Here is a 14,997-nt window from a genome sequence, read left to right as displayed (position 1 = left end):
AGTAGTTGCTTTAATTATGCTATCAATGGAAAGAAGCAGGGTAGGGGCTCTGCCTCACAGTGTCCATTTCCTCTTCTTTCTTCTAAGGGAGAAATTGGAGTAAGGAAGAGTTGGCTATACAGGCAATGTAGTTAACTACTTTTTCTCTCATACACTTTGTGTATCAAAGGGCTTTTCCATGTATAAAACAGAGGAACTTCTCACCTAATGGGAGTAACTGGCAGAGCAGGAATCAGTGCTTACTTTAGATGACAGACACAAGCAAATAGAGTGGTGGTAACGAAAAACCCACCAGACATCTTTAGCAGTTAACATGAGTGTGTCCAGGGGGAAACACTTCTGGGAAGCATCCCTGGTTTGTAGACTGCAAGTCACCTACAACCCGACTCTTTAAAATTTTTTAATTTTTTAAATTTATTTTTCATTTCTACAGTTACTGGGATACCAGCCAACTGTGAACTGATTTTCACTTCTGAGGAACTCAAAGAAGTGTTATTGAGGTCATAATAAACTTTTTGAGATAAAGCTGTTGTCTCCCTACTTTTTAGGTTGGCAAACTGATTAAAGAAGCAGCAGGGAAGAGCAATCTGAAGAGAGTTACATTGGAACTTGGAGGAAAAAGTCCTAACATTATATTTGCAGACGCAGACTGTTAGTAGCATTTTTATTATATAAACCTACTACTTTTGCAAGCCCCATGTTCTTTTTATTTTCTTTGTCAGTAAATTATTTGTACCTGTTTAATGAAGGAGTAAGTTTTAATGTTTTCTTGTCACGCCATAGTTTTAAGTTAGATAACCATCAAAAATTGGTGGCTTCTGAAAGGATATGAACCTCTGACAACCTGTCTACCCTTACCGTACTTAAGGACCATCCTAATACAACATGAATGCAGAATGAAAAGCAGCTAGATGGATCTTATACAAGTCTATTAACTTTCTAGCTGAATACTCCACTTGTTACTGCTGATAGGGCAAATAATGTTGAATCTACATTTGACACAGAAGAGCTGAATGTGTGTTTGTTTACATGTGCTGTGCTATGCTTGATAAGAGTAGTTTTTGACATAAGTCAAAGGATCAATATCTGTTTTAAAGGGCCATAAAAATAAAAAGTGCTAAAAATGAAAATTATATGAATTGACCATGGTTTGTAAAGAATTTATGACGTGACCATTCAGGTTTATGATCTGGTGAACTCTGCATTTCTTTGCAGTGGACGCTGCTGTGGAATTTGCCCATATTGGTCTGTTCTACCACCAGGGACAGTGTTGTATAGCAGGATCTAGGATTTTTGTGGAAGAGTCTATTTATGACGAGTTTGTTCGTCGGAGCATTGAACGAGCAAAGAAGTATACTCTTGGGGATCCTCTGTTGCCTGATGTACAGCAAGGCCCTCAAGTAAGTAATGTTACATGTTTCCAATATAATCATGACATGACATCACAGTTTAATATACTTCTAAACCTACTGTTGCATTAGTTCCAAGAATAAGTACAGTTGTCTAGTGGTTAGTCTGGAGGAACTGGAGGAAGAAACTGGAGTGATGGCTGGTCATGCCACTATCATAGGCCTAAGGGTGAGGTTCCTTTCTCTTTTCTAGTTCCTTTTGTTATGGAATGGGAACAATTATATAGAATTTAAATGTTTTGAGAAAGCTGCAGAGCAACAGCTGCACAAGTGTGATCAAAGATTGCTAACATTATATTCAAATAGTGCCACTATAAGTGAGTAGCTTGATGAAATAAAATACAATCATGGGGGTTTTCCCCTTTTTCAAGGTGCTAGTCTTTCATTATGCTGCTCTCGGTTTTAGAATATTACAGAACTGAAATGCATCATTCTGTACTTTTTTCTGCTTATGTTAAAAGGTTATACCAACAGATTTCCTAATAAATGAATGCTAAAATGCAACATTAAAAAGCATAGTTTTCACAATGCTGTGGCTTCAGTGGATCACATTAGAGCATTGTTAAATTAGTTTTCATCTAGAGTCTTATTCCCATATCAGCTTGTACTAACAGCATATATACTTTCTTGGCAGAGTTATTATGTACATATTTGATTGTCACAGAATCAAGGAACGCTACTGGAGACAAAGCAAAAGCTGGAGACAAAGCAATTCCTGCACATTTCATAATGTAATGTGTTCTTCATTGGTTATCACAGTCATTTTATGTAATCAAAGACACCAAGTAAATTGGAAAAATGCATTCCAAGCCACACAGGATTTGGAGAATTTAAAAATACTAAGGATGTTATTTTGATATTGTGCAATATGTCTTGCTAACAAGCTAGTATGTTCAGCTGAATAAATTTAAATACCAGAGGATGGGAAGATTCAAACAAGTGTCTGCTGTACAGCTTATACAAAACTTACAGGAATCTATTCTTATGTTATTGTGGCTTTTCTGAGTTTGAAATTCATGCTAAGAACTTAAATGAGAGATGAAAGTAAGCTTTTATTAAAAAAAAGAAGGTTAAACATGAAAAAAAAAGCATTATTGGAGACATTTTAAAGTCTGTGATAACTCTTTTCTTCTCCAGTCTCATCATTTGCCTTTCTTGACCTCTTTCTCTTCTTAGGAGCTTTAGCAGAAATCTTAATTTTTTTCATATTAGTAAAGTTCCTCCTTTTAAAACTGGTATGATCCCATTTAATCAAAAATTTTAACCATGCTATTTAGGTGCATTTCTTTTGTGGTAGTTGTTAAACATCTCTCTTTGTCTTTAAATTCCATGTTGTGCTTTGACTAATTCTTTCTAGAAACAAAACCCGACAGCCTGTATCAGGCATATTCACTGTGCTCCTTTGTCATAGAGCCTCCTCAAAAGCCATATTTGTCCTCCAGTTCCCAGGCCCTCTGGGGCAGCACCTGCCTCAGGCAGCAAGTTTGGGTAACATTTTACACAGCAGGCACAAAAGAAAAGCCAGACCCTAATGGAATTCAAAAGATCATAAATATGCTAATTCACACATGAAGAAAAATTATGATTATTATAATAACAAAGGTAGTACTGACAGCAATGTGACCTGTGTCATCTAAACCTCATCTTCTCTTCAAGGTGTTTATGCACAAGAGATACTTGGCCACCAGGGTAGCAGAAGTTTTATGTCTTCAGTAAGCAGTAAGACAATTGTTTTTTAAAAAATGACAAAGGCAGTGAACTAAAAATTACCTCCTTATAGATACCCTTATGAATCCATATCCCTATAGATACAAACTTTTATCATAGCTTTAGCTGAATAGCTGTTTAATCTAGTATGCATCTAGGATGCCCCAGAATCTTTGAAAATATTGTTGCATTCTATGATCATGGTAAAACATGTTTTAAACTGAAATAAGAAATTTTTATTGCATGAATAGGAGAATAAGATGTACACCTACTCTGCTAACTGATGGGTATGATCACAGAGAAAAAGCTTCTGTACAAGAGTTCCCCTAGAAATAATCCCACTATCTTCCTGAGCCAGTGCTTGAAGGCCTGAAAGAGTGAAGGAAAGAATCACAAAAATGGAACAATAACAACAACAACAACAATACAAAACAAAACAAAAACAAACAAATAAAAAAAGGGGTGTTAGGGGCTTCTACCAAACAAACTTTACCACTGAGTTTTTGGTGATATAAATGTTGTTTTGTGCACAATTTCCCTTCAGGCCTGAAGTGGTGATTTCTTGACTTGGAGAGGGGAGGAGAGGAGCCAATATGTGATCTTTTTCTAGTCCCCATTTATACTATTTCTTTTTATCCAATTTGCCACTGGAAATTGGAAGGTGTTAGGGAAATACAAGCTCCTATTGTACTGCCACCATAAACCCCTTCAACCAAAGACCAATCATTTTGCTATGCTATAGAGCCAAACTGCAATAAGCTTGGCATATATTGAATTTCTTGGTAGGCTTGGGGCAGAGATTGGCTTCATACCATAAAAAATCTGTCATTTATGCTTCTCAATCCACAAATATAAAAAACTTTATTCCACTATTAAATCAGAATTATCTCAAAACAGCATTGAATTGCAGTTATATCTTATTGTTGCTTTTTAACCTTCTTTAATAGTTTAGGAAAAAAGTGTGGCCAGTCTGCCAGACCTAGTGAAGCTCAGAAGACTCTTGCATCAAGCTCAGAAGACTCTTAGATCAAGACCTCTGCAGATTTTTCAGAATCGAGCTGAACAATTTTTAATTTGTTGAACTATTAGTGCTTCGCAAGAGTACTGGAAGAAGTATGAAACACACTCATTTTATAGAATTTTTTAATTTATTTTTTTTACTAAAGAAAACAAGGGTATCAGTCCCTTTACAGCTGATTCTTCTATGTCAAAATTTCTGATTTTTAGCCTATTTGAGAAAAGCCTGGAAAGTTTTGAGAAGTTAGTGACAAGAACTCCAGCTGTTCGACTTCAACACATGCAATTGAATAAAGCTGGAACATTGTTAGGTTTTGGTTAATGAGTTAGGTGAACAGTTATTATCAGTGTGTGCTGTTTTCATTCTTGTGATATCTTTTCATTTAGATTGATAAGGAACAGTTTCAAAAAATCCTGGAGCTAATTGAGAGTGGGAAAAAAGAAGGAGCCAAACTGGAATGTGGAGGAGGTCCATGGGGAGACAAAGGTTACTTCATCCAGCCCACAGTTTTTTCAAATGTTACAGATGATATGCGCATCGCCAAAGAAGAGGTAAATAAATTCTTGGCAGTCTGTACTCTCACTGGAGATTGTCTGTTTGAATGTCTGTACAAAATATCCATTTAGAAGATCAAGTGGCTACATAAAAACACTCAGTAAATCTGTTGTTCTATTCTGGTGGTGGTTAAAATGCTTTTCTTAATTTCTAATGCTGGTTTCACCAACTCAGTGGAGGTGAGGGAAAGGAGTACGTAGGTTGACCTGCCAACGAAGACTCCAGCATACACTGGCAGTAGATAAGAAAATGCTGCTGAGGTTAGGATTGTTTACATCACACCATACTGCCCATGTCTCACATCTGAGAGTTCCAGTAACCTGAACAGAGAGGCAGATTATGAAGGCACAGCTTGTCCACTCTTTGCACTGCCTAAAAAGACCCACTTAAGTTGGGGTTTGGACACAACAGGCACCAAGGAAATAGTTTGATTGTGCTTCCACAGGCATTTTGTTTGTGGAAATACAGCAAAGCAGACTTTTGCCTCTGCAGGGTTATTTAACCTGGATCAGTTTGCACATGTGTTTACACAGCATTGAAAGAGCTTCTACTGACCCAGCTAAGGTGGCGGTGCCAGGGCATCAGTGATCATCTACAACGAACAGGAGTGAGGAGTGCAGAGCTGCTATGCCATTGAGAAAAACAGTTCAGTAAGCACAGCCTCCAAGTCCAGTTATGACCTCTTCTCTGTTTTTTCACACTCATCTTGATCAACAACTGCTGCAGTTCTGTGTCCTTTATACTTCTTCATACCAGAAAGCTCCTTCACAACTGTTACAAATCTAGGTGTTGCTTTATATAGCCAGTGATACTGCTGATGCAGTCTGCTGAATGTACCTAGCAAGAGTCAACAGGCTGAGTTAAAATGAACACCGGAACATCCAGACTTAATTGTCAAGGGGAGAGAGCTATAAAACAGATGAGAACTGTATGAGAAATAATTTACATTGTTTCTGTCAGTCTGGGAGGCAGGTAGGAAACTTCAGAGATGTATGTTTCTTCACAGATCTATTGGTTTCCTTTGGGTCAGCAGTACAAGAGCTGTTTTTCTCACACTATTTTGAGTGTATTGAATAATGAAACCTCAGAGAGCCAAGGCAATTTAGATATCCAGGTTCTGCAACTCACAGCTTGAACAGTGAGGGAATGTTCAGTGGTTTTCTGAGCTATGTAAATCAATCCCTGCAACTCCAGTTAGAAGCTAGCACTAAACACTTTCTAGGAAAATCAAATTAAAAGATCACAATCTATGGGAACAGCAGTAATCAGATGTGCTAATGCCCCCCTGCCCTGCAGAGTCTTGGCACTGTGTGGTGGGCATGGGCACCTCTGACTGAGAACATGGAGCAGCAGCAGTGGGAAAGCCAAGCCTTGAGAGACTATTATCTCGCATAACACCCATATGGAAAGCAGAATTATTTGTTTCACTTGGAATATTTGCCCAGTTGTGTAGCTAACTGCAGAGATAAAGGTCTGATAGGAAGTTTAGGGGAAGGTAAAGTTGAATGTCCTTCTCAACTCTACACAAGAAAACACCAGTTTGCTGATAACCAGTGTAGATATGTAACACATGGCTCTGTGTTAACTACCTTTAAGGTGAGTGTCTTTCCATCTTTATTTAATTGTTTTCATTATTTATTTTTTCTATTTATTTATTTTTATATTGTTTTATTAATCATTCTACAATATACTATCTTGATTTGCTCCATGCTACAAAAATCTGACTTTTATGTGAATTTATAATGCTTTTTAGAACTCTGTTCTGAGATGTACACAGCTGACTGAATGAATTCAGGAATAAGGCCATCTGACAGAACTAAAATTTTTAAATATACATAATTTCCGATAATAAGCTATTCTAATCCACTTTACATGTTTGCATGTGTCTGAAACAGATATTTGGACCTGTTCAACAAATCATGAAGTTTAAAACTGTAGATGAAGTTATCAGGAGGGCAAATAATACTACCTATGGCTTAGCAGCAGCAGTTTTTACCAAAGACATTGATAAAGCACTGACATTTGCAGCTGCTCTTCAGGCTGGAATAGTATGGTAAGTAATGGGGTTTTAAATATTCCTTCAGAACTGCAGGTGACAATGGCAGTACTTGTAGGATATTTTAACACTTTCTTGGGTGGTATATTTTTATATCTGAATTCCTTAACATCTTTAGAGAGGTAGATTAATGTTATCCTCGTGTGCTTCCATTGCCTTCATCTTTCCATACTTAAGATGTTATTAAATAACTACTTCCTGTAAGTCTTCACAAAATTGTCTTGTAAACTTACTAGGAAAAAAGGAAATTGGCTTGCTAAAAAGGAAAGAAAACAAAAGGAAATACAGTAAGTGCCACTTTCCTTTAAGTTCAGGACCTGGGCATAGCCCAATACATACTTAATTTGCAGAAATTGCTGTGTATACTGTGTAAAGGAACTAATTATCTGAAGTTCTGTGGCCATTAACCTGGTCAGAACACCCACCTGTGATGGAAAAGATTGATAAAATGTGGTTGAAAAAAAGGAAGGAAACACAAGTAGGAGACAGCTGCTATAGGAACAACTATTTCCAGCAGTGGGAAAGAAAGAGGCAGCCTACAGGGACCTGGAAAGGCAAAGGCTGAAAGATGCAAGAGGGAAAGTTTGGAGGAATAGCAGACTGAGTCTAATGACTATCACTGACCATGACCTGCATTTCCCTCAATTATTTTAATGCAACAAAAAGAGAACAACTAATTTTACTTGAACACAAAATCTATGTCCAATTTACATTTTATCTGAAAGAATTTGCAGCCAGCACAAATTCCTGCCCAGGTCCTGTGACCTAAAAGCATATCCTTTATAAAAATGAATTAACAGTTTTGACTTAGGAGTTGGTATCTTTTAAATGTAAAAAAAAAAACAAATAAAAGTGGAGTCTTTGGGTTTTGCATTTACAACATTGCTGGTCTGTCTAGGAATCTTTAACTATGAGCAGAACATCTATTGTTGAAACCAGTAGATTAACAGCAGCAGAAATTATATGATATGAAATAGATAATATCTGATTTGACAATGTTGCAAGATAAAAATAACTTCTCAGTTGAAGAGAAAGATGGACATTCTGCCAAAACTCTTCATACTATAAATTCTCCTGTAAAATTCCTTTTTTTACTCATTACTATATTTTTGTTCTCAACCACAATATAGAATATGGTTTAAGACTGAGTAGTATCAATTTTTCCTAACTATATACTGAAGTGGTGCTGGATTTGTCTGTTGGAAGTGTACCTGCAGAAGACTTGTGACCAGTCTTCAGTTTGAGAGTTTATGCACTAGTTAGGAAGGAATTTTATCATAACTATCAGAGAAACATGTGACTGCCATTTTGCTTGAAGATCCTTGACGAGCATTAGAACCCTGATCATAGCTGTAGTTTCTGGTAATGCTCTGTTTCTCTGAACTTTCAACATATATATTTTTGTAAATTCATTACTTAGATAGAGTTTGTGAATATTATCACGTCTTTTATAGTCAAAAGAAAAAACCTGATTTTTCAGAAGTAAGAAAAGTCATTTCACACTGTTAAAAATAATTTTTCTGAACTTCCAGGGTCAATTGTTATAGTGCAATGTCTGCTCAGTGTCCTTTTGGAGGGTTTAAGATGTCAGGAAATGGACGAGAAATGTAAGTAAACACTTTTTAAAAGGTAGGTTCACAGGAACTGCAAAGTGAAATTCCAAAACTCAACTTTAAATATTCATAACTAGGATGCCTATTTTTTGTCGAATTAGTCTATATAGTGTTAGAGGCTTCATGTTGTCAGAGACAATGTCAAGCAAACAATTCCTCTATAAAACAAATAAGAATGTTACTTAGATACACATTTTATCAAAATGACTGATTTTAGTAGCTTGTGATCTAATGATATGCCAAACTGATCATTATATTTATGGTGTACAGATTTTGTCATCTGCATGAAGATACTTATGTGTGTAGTTTGTGGAATCTCCTTTAAATGCTAAGTTTTTGGGAGCACAAGACATTTCAAAAGTTTTGATTTAAACAAGAGTTTTCAGTTTCAAAGTTTTGTGATGACAACAATATTTTTGCAGTTTGTCCAGCTTAGTCAAAAGTTATGACAAAATTAGTCCTCAGTAGTCCCTGGACCTTTGGTCTTTTGCTAGATTAGAAGTCGAGGACTATGCAGAAATGACAAGCTAATGAAATTCTTTCAAACTTCTAAGGTTTAGTCCAGTTTCAATTTGAATCATGTCCTGCCTTACCTGTATTCATCTTGACCTTTACATTAGTAAGAGAATCATTTAATTTATTATGTACTGAAACATTTGATGTCATACATGTTCATTATATTATGTAGGATTATGTCTTCTGGAGGGTTTTGGAACATAAATCACAAGCAGTCTTTTGTCAAAAATGCCATATATCTGGGAACAATGAAGTATTTTTAAAACAATGAATATAAATCAAAACATGTAAATTTTCCCTTTTATTAAGCCAAATACATAACACTTTTATGGTATAATGGTAAAGAATAATGGAAGTAATTAAAAATGTATGTGCAGGTTAAGGGCTTCAGAGCTTCCTTTTCCCCCTGTTTTTTTTTTTTTTTGAGATAAAGGCTAGGGTTCTCATGCTTACTTTCACTGGTCTCAGTCTGCTCCTGATGTCAAAGCTCTTGCTGATTTCAAAGGAAACAGAGTCATGCCAATGCTGAGAGCTTTAGAAAATGTGAATGCAAAAAAACCCAAATAATTTAGGCCATTACTATCAAAGACTGTTTTGCATTTCCTGGATGCCAAAACCTGGGAGATCATTGATTCTGAATCACAGCCTTTTGCAGGAATATTTTGGGGGGTTATTTGCTGGAAATAACAGGAACACTGTAATATTGTCTATAACCGTGCATTCTGAAGGAGCTAAGCTTTTGTGCAAATTAAGTTTTTCCTAATGCTTTGTTCAAAATCACAATTAGTGGACCAATAAAAATATTCCTTACAAAACTGCAAGGAAGAAAACCTGTGTCATTGATTTTAAGAGAGGCAGTAATATGTGGGGAACAGCTGCACTGAAATATTCAGAAAATCAGTGCATCTAGCCGTTGACTTCCTTGAATCCCAGAATAAAATCCCCTGTATAATTCTTGCAATGATAATACCATTAAGAATTAAATTACTGAATGTCATGTACTAACAGAATGCCTCTTCAAAAATGAAGATAATCGGTAAACATTTTTGACAGCACAGGAGTCCTGAGCACAGATTTCTGTTTTGTAGACACATGTATCTAGTAAAATGGCAGTAAGAACTGGATAACATTTTAGTGTAGCAATCCCTTACTCTATCAAACAATCAAGTTATGTCTAAATAGCTTGACTGTGTCAGATGTCAAGCATATAGGCACGCAAGCAAGCTTCATCTCATCATGTAAAATGTAAAGGTGGAATCATGCTGATAATACGTCATCAAGATTTAAGTGTTTTTCACTGTTTGGGAGATATCATAGTGGATTAATTATGTCCCCCATTTGAGGTGAAGTGCAAATTCTTTGACTCTGAAGAAAACTCTTGACAGCAGAGGAAAGCTTTCGCAAATAACATGTTGAGCGTATTTGTGAAGACCTAACTTGTGCCCGATTTACTGCACAGGCACCCAGTTTAGATATGCACTAAATTGATTACATGCCATTCTTTTGTGCAGAAATGAAACTGCTCTCTCTCCTACTTTTCTAAGAAAGACAGTTGCTATAGCTTTTAGAAAGGGTTCCAGCAGCAGTCTAGTTGCACAGATGTCTCCCAAATATGTCCAGTATACTTGCTATACATCTGGCCAATTACAGAGCACCACTGAAAATTCCATCCAGGACATAACTCATATAAAAGCATTAGCATAAATACTGCTCTTGGTTCTCTTTTATCTAGGGGAGAATATGGTCTTCATGAGTACACAGAAGTTAAGACTGTCGCAATCAAAATCCCACAGAAGAACTCTTAATGCTGTTGAAGTGCAGAATTTGACATCTTCAAATGAGTCTGAAAAGGCAATCTCAATTCTGAAAAAATTCATTTCCCAAATTATTCATTAACCTTTTTGCTTTCTGATTGTGTGAGAGGTACTTGCTTACATTGACCATATAAAGAATAATGTAGGAAATTCTAATGCAGTTAACAGAAAAGGAAATTTTAATATCTGGTACATAGCTAAGTAATTTTGAAATTCATGTTCAGAAGGAACTATTTTTCATTTTCAGTGGAAGGTCTCTATAGTACTATGAAAACATTCTTTTTTCAATGTATTCTATTGGTACAGTTTGAATTTATGTGCTTTTATAAATGTTAGATTGCAAGCTCTCTGCATTTTCTCTTCTTTGTGGCCTTAACAAAAGCACTTATGAGTAATTAGCAGATAGATACTTTTCTGTGTCGTTAAAAATAATAAACTTTTTCTAGATATATTACTTACACTACTGAATGTATTCATCATACTACACAAATGTAATCTAGATAGTATTAAACAATATTAAAATCCACCTTCAAAAGCTAATATTGGTTCTTTCATTAGTCTTTCAGCCACTAGGCACTACATAGTACATTTTTTATATCCATAAAGAGGCACTACTGTCTTAATGGTGTGTTTAGGCCATCAGAAGTATACTATTTTTGCTATATGGAGACTAAAGTCCCTAATACTTTGACAGTATTATAAATGGAAAAATATGAACACACGGAACACTGGACAATTTGCGAAGAGCCAAAACCTGGCTTTGTAGCAATAAGTATATAAAAAGTCTTAACAGAGAACAAGCAAGAAATATTAAAGGGAAAGAAGAGAAGGCACTCTTTTTTGTGACTCATACCTGCTCCATTTACCTGTAGCTACATGCCTCCTTATAACTTGGATGGTTTCCTCCCTATAGTCCATTGAGTCCCTTCATCGGTTTACCTCATTTTCTTTTTTTTGTGTATCGTTTTATTCTCATAAAGGCCCTCTGCAGATATATATATCCCAAGCTGGCCATAACGTCTAAAGTCTCTTGGTCTGTGCAATTTTGGTATTTCACAATTCTCTGCCAGCACAGCTCTCAGCACCCTCCAAGGGCTATTCACCATCAGCAGCTACCAGATAAGCTCTTGGACAGTGGTCTACAGACACCAAATACAGCAATTATATATCCTGCTCTGGACTGTATCCAGAGCCACAACTCATCTCTTATTAGAGAGGGTCAGCCTTAGATACAACCTTATGTACAAGGTCTGCCCATTAGTAACAATACAGCACACCACACATTTTTAAGCAACAAGTATGAAGAATTTGTACAGTATTGTGAGGAAAGAGGTTTTGTTCATTTGGATATGCTTGTCAGTGTTTTTCTTTGTTTTCCTTTTTCTCTCTCTTTTTTTTTTTTTTTTTTTTTTTTTTTAATTAGGATTAAAACAAAGCCGTATCAGGCGTTCATTCTCCTCTGGATGCCTTTTTTCATGAAGTTGAGAACTGGACATAACACTTGTGGCACAGGTATATCCTTCCACAGGTCTCAACGTTATCTGTTCTTGAAAGGTGTCAGTTCCAAATCCTATACACATACTTTTGAAATAATTTCAGTAGCCATAATTGTCAAACAAACCCCATTCTTTTCCTGTATCAAGAAACAAGTAACAAAATAATAGAAGAAGCAAAAGAAAGAAGAGTGAATCAAAAGTAAAAATGTATCATGGCAATAATTAACATAGATTACTTAGCAGAGGCAATTGTACAGAAGAAAGCACAGAAATAAAAATAAATGTCAAATACTGGGGGGGGGGGGGGGGGGGGGGGGAAGAAATCCTAAAGGAATAAGCTGCAGAGAAGAAAAGAATGGCAAAATACTCCAAAAGACTTTAAAATTGGTGACACATATAATATTAGAAAAAACAACCTGGATATATTGAAGCCAGTATGTAAAGCAGGTGCGGGTCTTCATAAATCTCTACTGTTCAAATTCTGGTTTTGCTGAAGTCAGCTGTAGAAGTCTCAAAGGAGGATAAGTAAACAAATGACAGTAAGTCTACATCTGCATTTTGGTTCAGATCAGGATTACATTCCTGAAATTATATTCCTGATCATCTCCACTTACCTTCTTTGGTTCACATGGAAGAGTACTACAGGGGAGCAAAACTGTGTGAATTTTTGGTGACACTAAGCCGGAAGATACTCTTGGCCTGCGTCTGGTATGATCCAGCCACAAGAACCATTTACCTCTTGGAAGCAGGCTCTTAGGGCTAGTCTGAAACAACTCCCTTCTGAATGTGTACCATGTGGGCGGTTGGTTCTTATCTCCTCACAGTGTCCTTTGGCAGCTAAGACTGCAAATCCAGTCCTACCAGGCTATGCTGCCTGCAACTGCAAGCCCAAACAAAGAATAACTTTGAAATATAACCCAATGAGAGCGAAAACCTGACATAAATAGAGGGTATAGGAGAAGGATCAACCCAGCCCTTGCATGCATATATGTATTTTTTACAATGCCTGAAATATTTAAAAACTGTTCTTAGCAATATTGTAAATATATTTCAGTTCCTGTGTGACACTCTTTCTCTTATTTACAGGTAAAACAAAGCTGCAAATAGTCTTGTTTTGTCAATTTAAATGTTTCATAAGTGCTTAAAATGTGGCATCTAGTAGTGGCTTTAAGTTCTTGCTTTTTAAAAAGCCTTGAGTCAGAAAAGTGTTTCCGTGTGTATATTATACATGAGAGAGAGCAGCAACGAGGCCAGACTGTCATGCAAGTAATGACAGAGCCAAGTATAGCTTTGGGTTAATCTGATGAAACACTGAGGCTGTTCCCAAAAGATGCAAATGTAAAGAGATACACCTTTCGGCATATAGTAAGTTTAAGGAATTCAGTATGTGTGTGTTTGCCTAAAGCACTTGAGATATGCTTGAAGGAGGCAAACAAGGGCTCAATAAATTGCATAGTCTGGTTTACCTTACAAGAGCACATTAGTTCACAGTGCATGGCAAATTGTCAAACTAAGAAGAATTTCAGAATATGGTCCTATTTGTTCCTCAACCATCCGGTTACTGACTCAGTCTAAGTCAGGAGTGCATTTCTTTCCACAATGCACACACTGTTAGTACTAATACAATCTCTCTGTGTGTACAAGAAACATCCTTCCACAATTGAGAGAGTTTTTAATTGTGTTCATAGTATTAAAGACCTGATGGTGACATTTCTTTGCTATGCCTTTACATTATAACTGCACATGGGTTCAGTGACTTGTGATCATCCAGACAAATATCATACAGGTAATTACAGAGGCTTTTTCCTTCTGGGCTTGAATCACTATCATGTTACTGCTGTTAGGTGCCAAAACAACATCATTGAAAATTACTGGGTTGAAATATAAGAAGAGCAATATTTGATCTGTATGTAATTGTTGATTACAACATTAGTGAAGTTGTAGTCAGCATTTCACAGAGAATAAAAATCAACCAGAGAAGTGAACCTGCTGCACTTCTTTTCAAAGCACCTGAAAACTGACTGCTATAGTCAGCAACAATTACTAAATTTGTATTTTGTTTGGATTGAAAGAGTAATATTTTTCATGTAGTTCTCCAAGGCGGCTGGTGCCTGAGTAATTAATGTACAGCAAAATCCGAGAAGATTTGAATTAGACTGTTTCTTTTTCCAGTGAACTACTTTTCTAGCCCTCTAACACTACTGAATGGACACCTTTAATTTTTATGAAAGTATGATCAAGGAGATGCCTTTGTGGTCTGTTTGGAAATTTATCTGTTTCAGGCAATTTTATACCATATAGAAAAGCAAGTCCTAGGAATTTGGGATCCTTAAAGCAATTGTCTTGTCATCACAGGGGCCATCCCTGCCCCCTCCCTTGCCCCTGACAAGAATTTTATTATTTTTTTTAAGAAGGGGAAGCTGCTGAATGGCAACAGCAGCATAGAGGGACCCTCAGGCTATTTCAGTCAAAATAGTGAATATGTAAGGAATTCTCATTCTGTCTCAAGAAAGAAAATTACTGATAATCCTTGACTGCCAGATATCCAGGTCTTAAGACAGACAAGAGAAGATATGGAAAAATATTCAAAGCAAGAAAGGCATCTGGCTTGGATAAGGAGTAAAAATTCCCTGATGAAGTAGGTTTTAGGGAGGAATTTGAAAGATGCGAGATCTTGGCAGGCAAAAGGGATTAGGGGGAGGAGAGTGGGATATGCCATCTGGGACACAAAAGATAAGTGCAGAAAAGACAAGTGCAAGAAAAAGGGGGAGAAAGGAAGAGAACAATAACAAAAGTGTAAGGAGTCTGACAAG

General features: G+C 36.5%; 1 protein-coding gene across 1 annotated transcript in view; it reads left to right on the top strand.

The window, feature by feature from the left end:
* ALDH1A1 (aldehyde dehydrogenase 1 family member A1) overlaps positions 1-11,228 on the top strand; it is a 58,566-nt gene extending 47,338 nt beyond the window's left edge. The window contains exons 10-15 of the mRNA XM_056325399.1: positions 549-651; positions 1,216-1,400; positions 4,521-4,685; positions 6,585-6,742; positions 8,278-8,352; positions 10,607-11,228. Of these exons, the coding sequence (XP_056181374.1) occupies positions 549-651; positions 1,216-1,400; positions 4,521-4,685; positions 6,585-6,742; positions 8,278-8,352; positions 10,607-10,679 (759 nt within the window). The 3' untranslated portion in view covers positions 10,680-11,228. The remainder of the gene's footprint in view (positions 1-548; positions 652-1,215; positions 1,401-4,520; positions 4,686-6,584; positions 6,743-8,277; positions 8,353-10,606) is intronic.
* The last annotated feature ends 3,769 nt before the right edge of the window (positions 11,229-14,997 follow it).

This window comes from Falco biarmicus, chromosome Z, assembly GCF_023638135.1.
Source record: "Falco biarmicus isolate bFalBia1 chromosome Z, bFalBia1.pri, whole genome shotgun sequence".
Classification (NCBI taxonomy): domain Eukaryota; kingdom Metazoa; phylum Chordata; class Aves; order Falconiformes; family Falconidae; genus Falco; species Falco biarmicus.
The sequence above is the reverse complement of the archived record's forward strand: the minus strand, read 5'-3'. Positions and strand labels throughout refer to the sequence as shown.